This window comes from Aethina tumida, chromosome 1, assembly GCF_024364675.1.
Source record: "Aethina tumida isolate Nest 87 chromosome 1, icAetTumi1.1, whole genome shotgun sequence".
In the NCBI taxonomy this organism is placed as follows: Eukaryota; Metazoa; Arthropoda; class Insecta; order Coleoptera; family Nitidulidae; genus Aethina; species Aethina tumida.
The window spans coordinates 51549516-51562257 of NC_065435.1; the positions used below are offsets into that span (position 1 = coordinate 51549516).

Below are 12742 nucleotides of genomic sequence, written 5' to 3' on the forward strand. Positions count from 1 at the left end.
TAATATTCTTAATAGTAAGGATTTACATTATTTTGTAATGTAATAATAACTCACATTCAGTGGGAAGAAAGTAACATTGCACTGCAGAGAAAGGAGAAATAAATAATAGTTTACATGAAAGGTCGAGATCTAAATATTATTAACAAACAAGAACATTTAACAATTTGAAAATACAATAAGAAAACGTTCTAACAAAAAGCTACTCCTTTTATAGACTGGCAAATTGGAAAAATCAGTAAACGAAATCCTTTCTTGTCCACTAGACAAATAAAGAATAAAATAATTGAGTCATACAACGTCAGTGTGTCCAGTAAAGCAATCAAATGTCGACTGAATGAACAAAACTCGCAAATATTGAATATCAAGACTCAAGTTTACATAAAAATATATTAATTATCCTCCAGTATTTATTTTTATCCAGCCTAAAGTCCTGATCTAAATCCAACTAATTAACTAACCAAAAACCATCTAATTTGGATGGATTGTGGTGATTAATTGAAAAGTCGTGGGATTTAAGTTTAAACGACCGTTGCTGATATTCTTCACTGTTTACAGGTGGTTATACAAACAAAGGGTACCCATCAAAATATTAACATTTTTTTTTTAAATTATTTATAAATTGTTTAATAAATATAATTTTTTTTTAAATTGTGTTATTTCTGTAACCATCATATTGAGTAATTACTTATTTTAAATTTAATATAAATATAAAGTATTTTCATTAAGCTACAAATAAATAATTGTAGAAAGAAAATACTGTAATTATTTTAAATAATATATCAAGTATTTTGATTGCTTTTAATTAGAAAGGTGTATATTTCCTAATTAACATTAAATAATGTATGTGATATTTCTCTCACCACCGCCGCATATAATAGATTATTTAACAATTATCATAGAAATATTATTTGTACTTACGGTGTTGCGCATGCACTCTTAATTAAGTTAAAACGACAAATCAATTCAATATTAGACTTAATTCCAGCATTAACTGATTTGTGTTGTGATCAGTGTTCTGTGAAGTTCATATGAATATATATATATATATATATATTGTTTAATTGCTTAATAAATGTTTTTTATGCTTTCTTTTATTATATTTTACACTAGTGAAAATATATTAAATATATTCATTTGATCATGTTTCGTGATATTTAACAGTTACTGTAGAAATATTGTTTGATCTTATGTTAGTGCGCATGCACTCTTACTTAAGGTAAAATGACAAACGAATTCACCTCTCAACTCCCCTAAACTGGCAACCAAAATTCAAATTCGAAATAAAAATAATACACCCAAGGAACCGATATTGCCAAAAACTGAAGCTCTTGCGATTTTACTTACCAATAACGGTGAGATTATACCGGAAGCTGCGGGTCTGCGCGTTCCGGAAGTCGACGCGGCATCGGTAGACGCCCTCGTCGTGGCGCCGCACGTCCTCGACGACGAGCTGCGCCGGTTCCGACACCGTCCGGAAGTAGGCCCTCGAGCCGAACACTTCCGGCGCGGACCAGTGTCGGGCCTGGCTCAACGGCTTGCCCCGAACGTCGAAGCTGAAACAGCAACAAAAAAAAATGCATTTCACATTGTTCATCCGACTATAATCCAGACATAAATATCTCAGAGTACATTGTTGTTTTTTGTGTTCTAATAAATTAATTCAACAAAGGCGATCGATGATTTTAACTTGGGCGACGACAATAAAAAATTTATTGAAATAAGTACAAGTACGAGAACAAATTGTCGATATGCAGTCCTAATTATTACATGTAATCATCATGAAGATAAGACCGTGTAAGAAATATAAAAGTTTCTATACTTATTTTTCAGTTAAGTCATCAACTGTATGCTGAAATAATTCAGAAACGTTTCCTGAAATATACGTCATTTCGGAGGGATGTTGTCTAGCGAGATAGGGGAACTGATTACGACCATCTTCTTATTTTACACTGCTTTGATTCGCTTCAAGAAAGAAGAAGAATTACTGGTGCAAACTTCTTAATGAAAGTTGCAGACAGTAAAATAGATTGTTCCAATTTGCTTCAACACATCTCCCTACACGTTCCATGCCGAAGAAGTAGAGAACCTGACAATTTCCACATTCCGTTCTGCAGAACTAACATTTTGGCAAAAACAGTGATACATATGTCGCGGGATGCAAATGAAGTAATCAAATCCTCAGGACATGGTTGTGTGTAATGACATAATGTACTGTGTATTTTGTCTGGTTATGCATATGTTACTTGCATTGTGCTCTTTCATTGTTTTTGTTGAATTCTACATGTATTGTTTATTGTTTATTGTCCTGTAAATAGTTTATTGGGCACAATAAATAAATAAATATTATAATTCATATTATGATGAAAAACAGCAGCTTTTCATGTAAAACTTTTAACCCTCAATTCATCTATATGACATGAAGTTGTACAATTAATTCAACAAATTTAAATCATTTCATACAGACTATTTAAAAAATCTCAATCCCGATATAATTAAACTCTTCAAAAACTCAATTAAAATGTAATTATTTACGAACGTTGAAAACATTTTATAAAACATAGTGACTTTATTAAACTTCTCAAAATTGAAGTCTGATTCTGGTTACTTGCAGAAACGGCATCATTACCATGACTGGACCGTTCGGTGGGAAACATCGTTTCGGACGGAACACTTAAGAAAACAAGAAGAATAGTAGGAATCAAAGGACAAGAACGTGAACGAATCCGATAAATGGCGTTCTCTTAATTCCAATCCTGATGGAGAGGTGCGTGTTTTCCAAGCAAACTACTGATTTTATTCATTGCAAATAAACAAGGAGCTGCGGGGGGCAAATAAGCCAGTTCCCAATTCAATTTTGCATTAAGCCGAAAGTGGACGGGAAAATATTAGTGTTAAGAGGAATTTAGTTAATGGATCAGGTCAGATAAGTATCAATTATTGATTTCGGAACGTATGAATTTGTCTTTTTTTAAAGTTGCATTATAGTAATGAATTTCCGGAAACTAAGTTGCCGGGCAAAGTTTCTCAATAAAATGAGTAAGTAGGACGGCGAAAATACGGAAAAAACGAAAAAACGAGAAAATGCAATTTAATCTCTCTATATTAAGTCTGGTGTGGGGCACTGGGGGGAGGGGGCCTGAAGGGGTCGTTGATTCAAAAATAAATCAATATCGGCGCCTTTCGTCGCAATGAATGCACGTAGATCATGATCGAACGGTTCGATAATGATACGATGAAAGATTTACGTTCACTATATAATATCAAATTAACTTTTCCCGCCCGGTAAATCATCCACACTCAAACAGGTCCGTTATGGGAAAAATACTCGGACGGAGTCCCTTTTTGCGTCGCGCATTTCCCAGATATCACGGACGATTGCCCGTCTCCCTTTAATTAAAACTTATATTTATCACCCCGATCCCAAAGACACCGACTCCATCCGCCAAGTATCACTGTGCACTGCGACGAAACAAAATGTTTATATTGAACGAGACGACGCTTTTCAGCACGATACGCCGAAAGTAGATGAAATATAAATCATCGTAATAAATAAAATGCTGGTCAATTTATTTTAGCGAATAAGCGAATATAATCCCCAATTCATGTTTTGCGTGAAAGTGGCAATAGAAACGTAGACGTGAATAACAGTGTCACAGTTTGTACTGTGCGTTTTTTTTTCGGAAATTATTGATTTGTGTATGATTTTATTTTATTAGCGGTAAACATGAGTGAATTGGATGGGAAATAAACGGCGAATAAACACGATATTATTAATCTGCGTCGCATAAATTCGCCAAACTTTATCCTTAACATTACACATCGCTGTGTACATATGAATTATTCATCGTTCTTGTTAATTAATTCCCAAACAAGCATAGATTTTTTTCGCTGCGGTAATTCGCTGAAACAACATTGCCGGTTTATCGGCTCCCAATCGCCACTCACACATACACCCGCCCAAAAAGGAAGGCAGAAATCCAAATTGAAATTAATTATTATAAACAATCTAAAATTGAACAAACAATAGACCCGGCGCATTTTAATTCATTGAACCGGGACCGCAATCAAACAAAACCTGATTAATCGAATCTTTATGAATGTATCGATACATTCGGTAGTCATTGTGTATACATGTACAGGAACACACTAAAACTGCTTGTTGATTGGTCAAGTGTTTTATTGGTTTGTTAGTTTTGCCTTTGTCAACAATGCACGACAGAATGTTTTTGTTATTCGACAATTTCTGTCATAATTATACAGGGACTAATTAATAATTACTAATTATACAGAAAAAATAATTAACTACATTGTTTACTGATATAATAAATAACAAACATTAAATTTGCCTAAACGTTTCTCTCTCTGGTTAACTTTTTAGTATAAAAATATTTTCTCTTTTGCATTTAGATAAGTTACAAAAAGGAAAGCTTTACAGCATTAAATAGGTCACTTATAAGATAAAAATATTAACTGATTTTTCTATATTGAAAATTGCAAAATTTAAAATATTTTCATTTCATTAAAATATTTCAGCAACTTTTTAAAAAGTACACTGACTGGAAAATTTTTTATCACTGATTTTGCCCCGAAAGAGTTGCCTCGTGTTGATACCTACTTCATCTTTAAATTTACCAGAGTAGAGTCCAGGTTAAAAACAGTACCGTGCTATTCTGGTTATACATTTATTTAATTTATTATTATTATTATTATTATTATTATTATTGATATTTATTTATTTAAAATTACGGTAAATATTACCAATTATAATGTTCATTTTTATACTAAATTCCAAGTCCAAGATTGTTTTATTTAGTCAAAAATATCATTTTATAATTGATTTTACTCTGTCAAACTGCAAATATTACAAATTGTGGAAAAATTATTAATTTGAGATTTCAAAATTTAAAATTCCAACGATACAAAATATTTTCAATTTAGAAAAACATACTTTAATCAGTACACAAATTTTGAAAACATTTTGCATTGATTGATTTTGTGACAAACTGCAAAAATATAAGAAGTATTAAGTAGAATTTTTTGAGTTTTCAAAAACTGCAAATATATTACTAAATAATAATCTAGTAATACTAAACTGTTTATAGTATAAGGACCCGAAAACAATTGAAAATATTTTACTGTGAAAAATGCAAACAAACTATTAAATATGTTTCAGGACGGTATAATTATTATTTATAAGTGAAAAAGACACTTCTTTTTGAATTTTCAAAATCGATATATTTTTTTAATTTTTGAACAACATAAAATAAAATAATAACTCCAAAATGATTGAAAAAATATTAGAAATTGAATTTCGTATGTGTGTAATTGATTCTAGGAAAAAAGATACATCAATATATCAATGGTAAAATATATTAAATTTGATTGAAAAACTCTTCAGTAAGAACAATGACTAGACAATGAACTGAAAATATTTTATAATTTATTTTACTTTGACAATGATTTCAAAACTCAAAGAATATTTTAATATTTATTTTATTGCGACAAACTGCAAAAATAGTAGAAATAAAATATAAAACATATTTCAATATTTTATGACTAATACTTGTAGAAAACACAATGAGTTTCCAAAATTGTAGATTTCATCAATTTTTTCAATATAAAAAATATTTGAACAACTCTTTTATAGATACAGTGACTCGAAAACTGTGAATATTATATTCTTTTTAACTTAATTGTGACAAATTGAAAATATATTTAAAGTATCAAATAAATATAGTTTAACAATTTACAAGAATTATTTCTAGGAAAAGAGGTATATTAAAAGTTAAAGTTTTTAAAATTGAATATTACAACAGTACAAAATATTTTCAATTTTCTAAAATATTTTAACAATTCTATTAAGTAAAACGACCCTTACCTTACCTATACTTTACATAGATTTTATCGTGGCAAAAAATATTAGAAATATAAATATATATATATATATATATATATATATATATATATATATATATATATATATATATATATAATATATAAATATATGTAAAATATTAAGGTATATAAAAGAAATTATCAGAAACTGAGTAAATGTTACAAAATACATATGAATTTTAGTTAAATATATTATTTTTATAGACCAAATTTAGTCATGCAATGTACCTAATTAATTATTAGAAAAGTATTCTTGTAATCCAATGGTTATTTTAACAATACTAGACATTAGCTCCATTAGTCTTGCTTACTTATTCATACTAAACTGTTTAACTAAATCTCGTTCTGTATTTATTGGTGGTTTATAGAAATACAAAAGCCAATTTGCAAACCAGCATTTACCTACGAACAGTTTAAGTACAACAGTATAGGACATTAAATGTCATATAAATTTTATATTGGCTGAGTTAAGCATGTTTCTTGATTTCGTACATAAAAACGGCTATTATTTTCCGCATGCATAATAACAATTCAGTTAGAAAGTAATCGAGAGGGAAGACGGAAGACTTGTAATTTAATTAACCGTCGGGCCGTGTATGTCGTAAAACAAAGCAGTTTATGTGAACATCTAAATTCAGCGGAGCCCGGAAAAGCCGAGTCTGATGATCGATTTCCATCACACACAACATTTTACGGTGCAAAATCGCCAAATTACATTGATAATTTGGGGTCCGGAAGTATGCGCAACATAATGGCGGCCCCGTCTTCGCTTAAACATACTTTAATCATGTGAATGTTCGACATGCGAACACTACCGGAATACATTGAATTCTTAACGCGAAACCGATACCTACTTTAAAAAAGGTGTTTGGTGAAACTTTGCGTCGGGCATTTTCCCCTTTTTATTACGCTCATTAACTTCACAACCTACTAGACGACTCACCGCACCGTGATCTCCCCCATTTCCTTCTTATTCAAACAAACTTTCGGCGGCAACTACACATGTATGACTACAACCGGAACTTTCGACCGGATCATTTTCGGAAAACAATCCGAAATGTGATGTCGTAATTAGTGGACGGGCGCGAAAACGATCACAAATAGAATGTTTAGAATAACCTGGGCCAGGTAGCGTTTCGATTAATTTAATTAACGACTGACAAATCAGTTTTGTGAGAGAACAGTGGTTTGTCTGGTTGGTTGGACACATCAAGCGGGTGGATCCGTCAAAATTTATTAGCGGTGTGTGTCTTGAAGCGATCTGGCTGTAAACAATGGTGGACGCCGTGGCGGGAGGATGGAGGCCTTAAATCAAAGCAGAAATAGGGTGTTCGCCGTGGCAACCTGCGTCGTTTGTCAGGGCGAATAACGCATGCAAATGCCGGGTCTGATGTGCGATACCGCGTGATACATGCATAATGAAAGTTAATCGTGAAAATTGCGGAGATGCACTGACCTCTTTCCGGCACCCGGACTAACTTCCAGACCGCTTTCGGTCATACACTCCGCCATACACTGCGGCTCGTGTGTCCAATTTCGCCTCGCATCTGTTGCCTCACACATTTCTAATGTGATAACTATTTCTGTTAGTGAACTTGTTTATCTTTTGCGTGGGGGATATGACCAAACGGCACTTGTCAAAGGACTAACATCATAAAAACCGTTTCACTTCATTTGAGCACTAATTAAAAGGTGGAATATTACGACTACAAACATAAAGAAAACATTTATTAGGTATACTTCATTTGAAATGATAAAGAGGCTCCTCAGTTTTCCGTATTATTATTCTGCAGGTTACTAGTTATGTTTCCTTTATAATTATTTACAACAATAAGCATTATGAAAATAGAAATGTACTTTCAGTTGAATTTTTGCTTGTTTTCACAGTTGGATTTCGCAATAATTAAATCTAAGGAAAACGTTTTGTTAACACATGATTTCTCCGTATAATTATTCCGCAACCCATAAATAATATTTAAAACTAAAAAAAAGATATTATTTTTACAAACGTAACAATTGCGACAATTAAAAAATGTCACATAAAATGTAATAATAGCACGGTATTGCATGCACAGATGATTCATGCGTTTTGTATTCGAGGAATTTAATTTGCATATTACTTATCAAAAAACCCATTGTAATTACATGCTAATTACGTATTTATACATATCTATATATTTTAATACCGATTGGAGAAGTATTCATGTGTCGTAAATAATATGGCGATATTAATTACGGATTCGAATTCGAATAATAACAATTATTGCAAAATTTTCATCAATTAACCGCCAACAAAACGATTAATATCCACGCGTAAAATTACATTTGTTCTGTTCGTAATTGAATTCCGACCAATCGTTAAAAAGTATTATATGGAACAGTAATTTGTTTGTTAGTCTTTTTTTTAATTAAAACTCAAGTTACTCCAGAAATGTTGGCGTTAAACGTGGTGTTTTAAATAAAATACTATTGCTGAAATATTAAAAATGTGATATTTTTAAATTAAAATTCTATCAATTTTTTTAATTTTCAGGAACAATGAAATGTCATTTGAATTGATTTTAATTTGTATTTTAATTTTAAATGTTTACAAATTGGTTGTAAAATAAGAAAACATAAAACTGTTCAATTGTAAAAGTTATTAGTAAAATTATTTTTTATTTTCAAACTATAGCGCACAAAATAAATTTCATTTTGTTTAAAAAATACTTTATGCTTCATTTTCAGATTAATTTTCATTCGATATTCGCCACACAATTAAAATGATTTTTAATATACATATATAATATATTTAATATATCTATTTATATATCCATATTCAATTATATTATGCCCATGGTGAATGTTAATAGTAATAAACTAAAAAATAAAGTTTTATTCATTTAATTTTCACAATTAGAAAATATAATAAATATTATACATATATTGCTGAAAAAATGTAATATTATTTTCAGTGTTTCCTGTTTTCATAATTCATTAATGGTTTTATTTTAATTGAGAGATCGTGTCGTTCCATAAGTTTTTAATTGGATTTATATCTAAACTTTACGCTGGCCAATCAAGAACTTCAACATGAGTTGTTGTTTCAAATTTGTTAAAAATAAATAACCATTTTTAGCCACGCCACCAATATTTATTTTCTTTGGTGTACTTGATATTAAAAATACAGTAAAATTATATAAAACCCTACTAAATAAGTTGTTAGTATAATCAAATATTGCCTCAAAATGAAAATATATTTTAATGTCCCAACTGTCTTTCAAAATGGGTACAAATTTTACAAAAAAATGTTGCATATTAACAAATGTGTAGAACTCATATATATTTCTGTTGCTTGTAAAATAAAGTATTAACAATATCTCAGAACATCAGATAGATGCATTCATAATTTGTTGTTTGTTGTTTGTGTCAACAATATTCAAGTTCAAATTTTATCATTTACACTATACACACTAATGACACTATTTAGTTATACACAAGAGATATTTTAAAAGACACTAAACTGAATGTGAAAACTAATATTTTAGCCACCATTTGGTATTCACAAATATTTTTCACATTTTATTCTGAAGATTTGGTTAGTTGATAAAAGAACGTAAAATTATTATCACAATAATATTTTATTACTTATGAAACACAAATTTTCTCATTTTTTTATTGTAAAAAATAGACATCTGTCAGATAATGGAGAAAACCATTTTTGTGACATCCATAGAGGTTTTTATAAGACTGGAAAAAAGGAAGAGATTATTGCTGGACTCTAATTCGTGAAACTAACCCAGAGAAATAGAAACGACGTTCAAACACTGCCATTCACTTTTGAAATTTCCTTTATTTGTGAATAAATTTACGAAAACAATGATATTTTATATTTCGCAAACCTGACCTCATTGAGAATTCACACTGTTTGCTTCAGCCCAAAACCTTGTATACCAGTATAATAAAATTTGTTTATTTAAACAGAGTAATACATTCAATTATAAACGCCATTTCCATAATGAGAAGAAAATGAAAAGTGATTTGGTGGTGATGAAAAAAAAAAAATTCAAAATGATTCCGATGTCGCTAGTATAAAATATAAGCACATAAAAAATGTTGGGAATGTATAGATCACGAATATTGAGGGAAATAAGACGTAAATGTTTGGTTGAGAGTGTCGGGAAACATCTGGTCTCGCTGAGCATTCGTTCCGAAGTAGATTGAGGCGGAGCGGCGAGAATATGTGCACTCGTCGCATTATACTTTCCATTGATGGAAACAGACGCTAAATGCCAAATTCCACATATCTATGCATGTATTCGGCGGCCTTATTGAAAATTTTCCATACAAATACACCGGGGCTCAGGAGTTCGCATCAAAGCGAAACATAATCAGGGAAAATACGGTGGCGAAAAACGCTTTCCAACTCCCAATCAACTAATCGGGGATAATAAGCTATTTATCCAGGTTTGGGGAATCCGAAAATCGTCTATCGAAATACTTGTAAACTAATTATCGAAAGTTTCACGCAAACAGTTTTCGTTCGCCGCCGGAGCTTTTCATCTCTATTTAATTAGTGATCGCGACGCAATTCGAAAGTAAACGCGATCCCGATTCCGTCTTCTCGCAAATTACGAAATGACTCTGACGTTCGATTAAACCTTTTCAATGTCCCTTGATTATCTATCTAACCCGGGAAATCTGAACACCGGATACGTACTCATATTTCAAATCAATTTGTTATTTTGCTCATTAAGTGGTGCACTGTTCGAGCAACTTGATTTTATTATTTGCAATTAATTATTTCCCAGTAGCGTATGTAGAATCTGATTTAAAACCGCTTCCATTAAATAAGTAATGCCATTTATAACGATTTATTAAGCACGGGCAAAACAATTGTTATAGAAGACGTTAAATTGAATGTTTTCATGGGGGATTTATTAAACGTCAGAAGAAGCGATGTGTGTTCAGACAGGACGAACGGCGGAAAGGTGTCGCGACAATTAATATTCCTGAGCGCGGACTCAACGGGAAAAAGGATAATGTCGTGTACTGTTACATGTCACTGGGGATTGACAATTTTAAGGGTCAATTTTACTTAGATTCGGTCCGTGACCAGAATCGGCGAATGAAAAATCTTTCCGATCCGACGCACAGGTCTAACAACATTTTATCAAGACTCCGGCCATGAATTATGAATTTTATACTTTTATGTGACCGAAACGTGTTGCGTGACCGATACGATACACTCTTTAAAATTGATCTTTTTTGTAAGCTTTCAACTTTAAAATATTTTTAATGATTATACTCTTTATTTTAATTTGTACCAATTTATTATAATTATAAGTGAAATTATTTCGACTGATTATTTTTATTATAAACCCGCATCTGATATTAAGTTTATTAATAATGCTAAATAATAAAATTTGCATATTGAACAAAATTATTATTATCTTAGACAAATCTGAACTTTAAGGTAGAAATATGGTGTATACTGATTTCCGATGTATGGCTTTAGTCAGACTAGAATCCGAATGACAAGATCAATCCAGATAAATTATATTTATTTAGAAATGTTATTAAATTACGCGTCCATCGGCCCTTAATCTAATTCGATCGGATGAAAAATAGCTGAGTTACAACCGACGACATTTCAGATTCCCATAAATTTTTGAGGATTTTCAACTATTGTCTACATTGTTTTCCAACAACAAATATTCAAATATTTCAGTCGGCTAAGGCTTCAAATATTTGTAATTTAATATATTACGTAGTAAAAAAAAATGGCATATTGAAAATATTTGTTTTTAAATAAAATACTCAAATGACGAAATGGCAAAAAATTGTCGATAATTGCATGGAATTTGATATTTTATCAGCTGCAGTTTTGCTATTTTTCATTTGAATGAAACAAATTGAGTACTGTTGGACGCGTAATTTAATTATCTTTGTAACTACATAAATTTATCTCAGTGGGGATTGTCGTCCTCTGTGGAAGCTAGTTTAAATAAATCGCATATTGAAAAACACGTGTATTTGTGTGAAAAACACAAATACACCATTATCCAGGGAAAATACCCAAATGAAAAAAAAATTAATATGTTTTCTGTTTAATATTCCGAAATTCACTAAAAAACGTAAGAGAAGATTTCTGTATTTTCGCTGTAAACTAGTATTATTGATATTAACTTTTAGTAGCCAGTTCTGTAGTCATATAAAAATTTCCTACCATTTGTAATTTATATAATTTATAAAATACTAGAAATTTAAATTTATACAAGTATTTCAATATTGGTATTTTAAAATTAAATATCACAATAAATTAATTTTATTCTTTATAAATAAAATTCTCCATTTTTTATTTTTCAATGGACAAAATTTATGGTCTTTTATTGTTCCTTATGAATCTAAAACGATTATTTCCTCATTTTAATAATTATTTAATCATTAGTCGAAATCAAATTGTAAGAAAAATTATAATTCAGTGTTACCAAATCTCAGAGAAACAACAACAAAGAATTAAGAGTTTACGGATACATACGTCAGTCGCTTTCTGTATTATCAAGTAATACGAAAAAATTTCAAAAATTTCAATCGATAATTGGATAATTCGAATGTCAAAAAACAATTCAATCTTATCGTCAACTAAAATTAAAGCCATACTGGTAGAAGTAGGACTTGCTGAATTTAGTTGGAGGACTGTGAGAAGATGGTTAGTGGATAGGAGTTCGTTTCCAGAAAACCCTAGTATCTACTAAAAATACGGAAGTTCCATTTTGACTTGCTTAGGAACATACTCCCTGCACCACAGAACAGTGGGGATGAGTGGTTTTTGATAATTTATAATAAATGATGGTTCTGCTTATAT

The 12742-nt window shown here is 30.7% G+C and overlaps 1 protein-coding gene across 1 annotated transcript in view; it reads right to left on the bottom strand.

Annotated features, from left to right (window-relative positions):
* LOC109595142 (neural cell adhesion molecule 2) overlaps positions 1 to 12742 on the bottom strand; it is a gene marked incomplete at its 5' end in the record, with an annotated part of 230011 nt that overhangs the window by 140578 nt on the left and 76691 nt on the right. The window contains one exon of the mRNA XM_049964147.1: positions 1345 to 1553. Coding sequence (XP_049820104.1) covers positions 1345 to 1553 — 209 coding nt within the window. The remainder of the gene's footprint in view (positions 1 to 1344; positions 1554 to 12742) is intronic.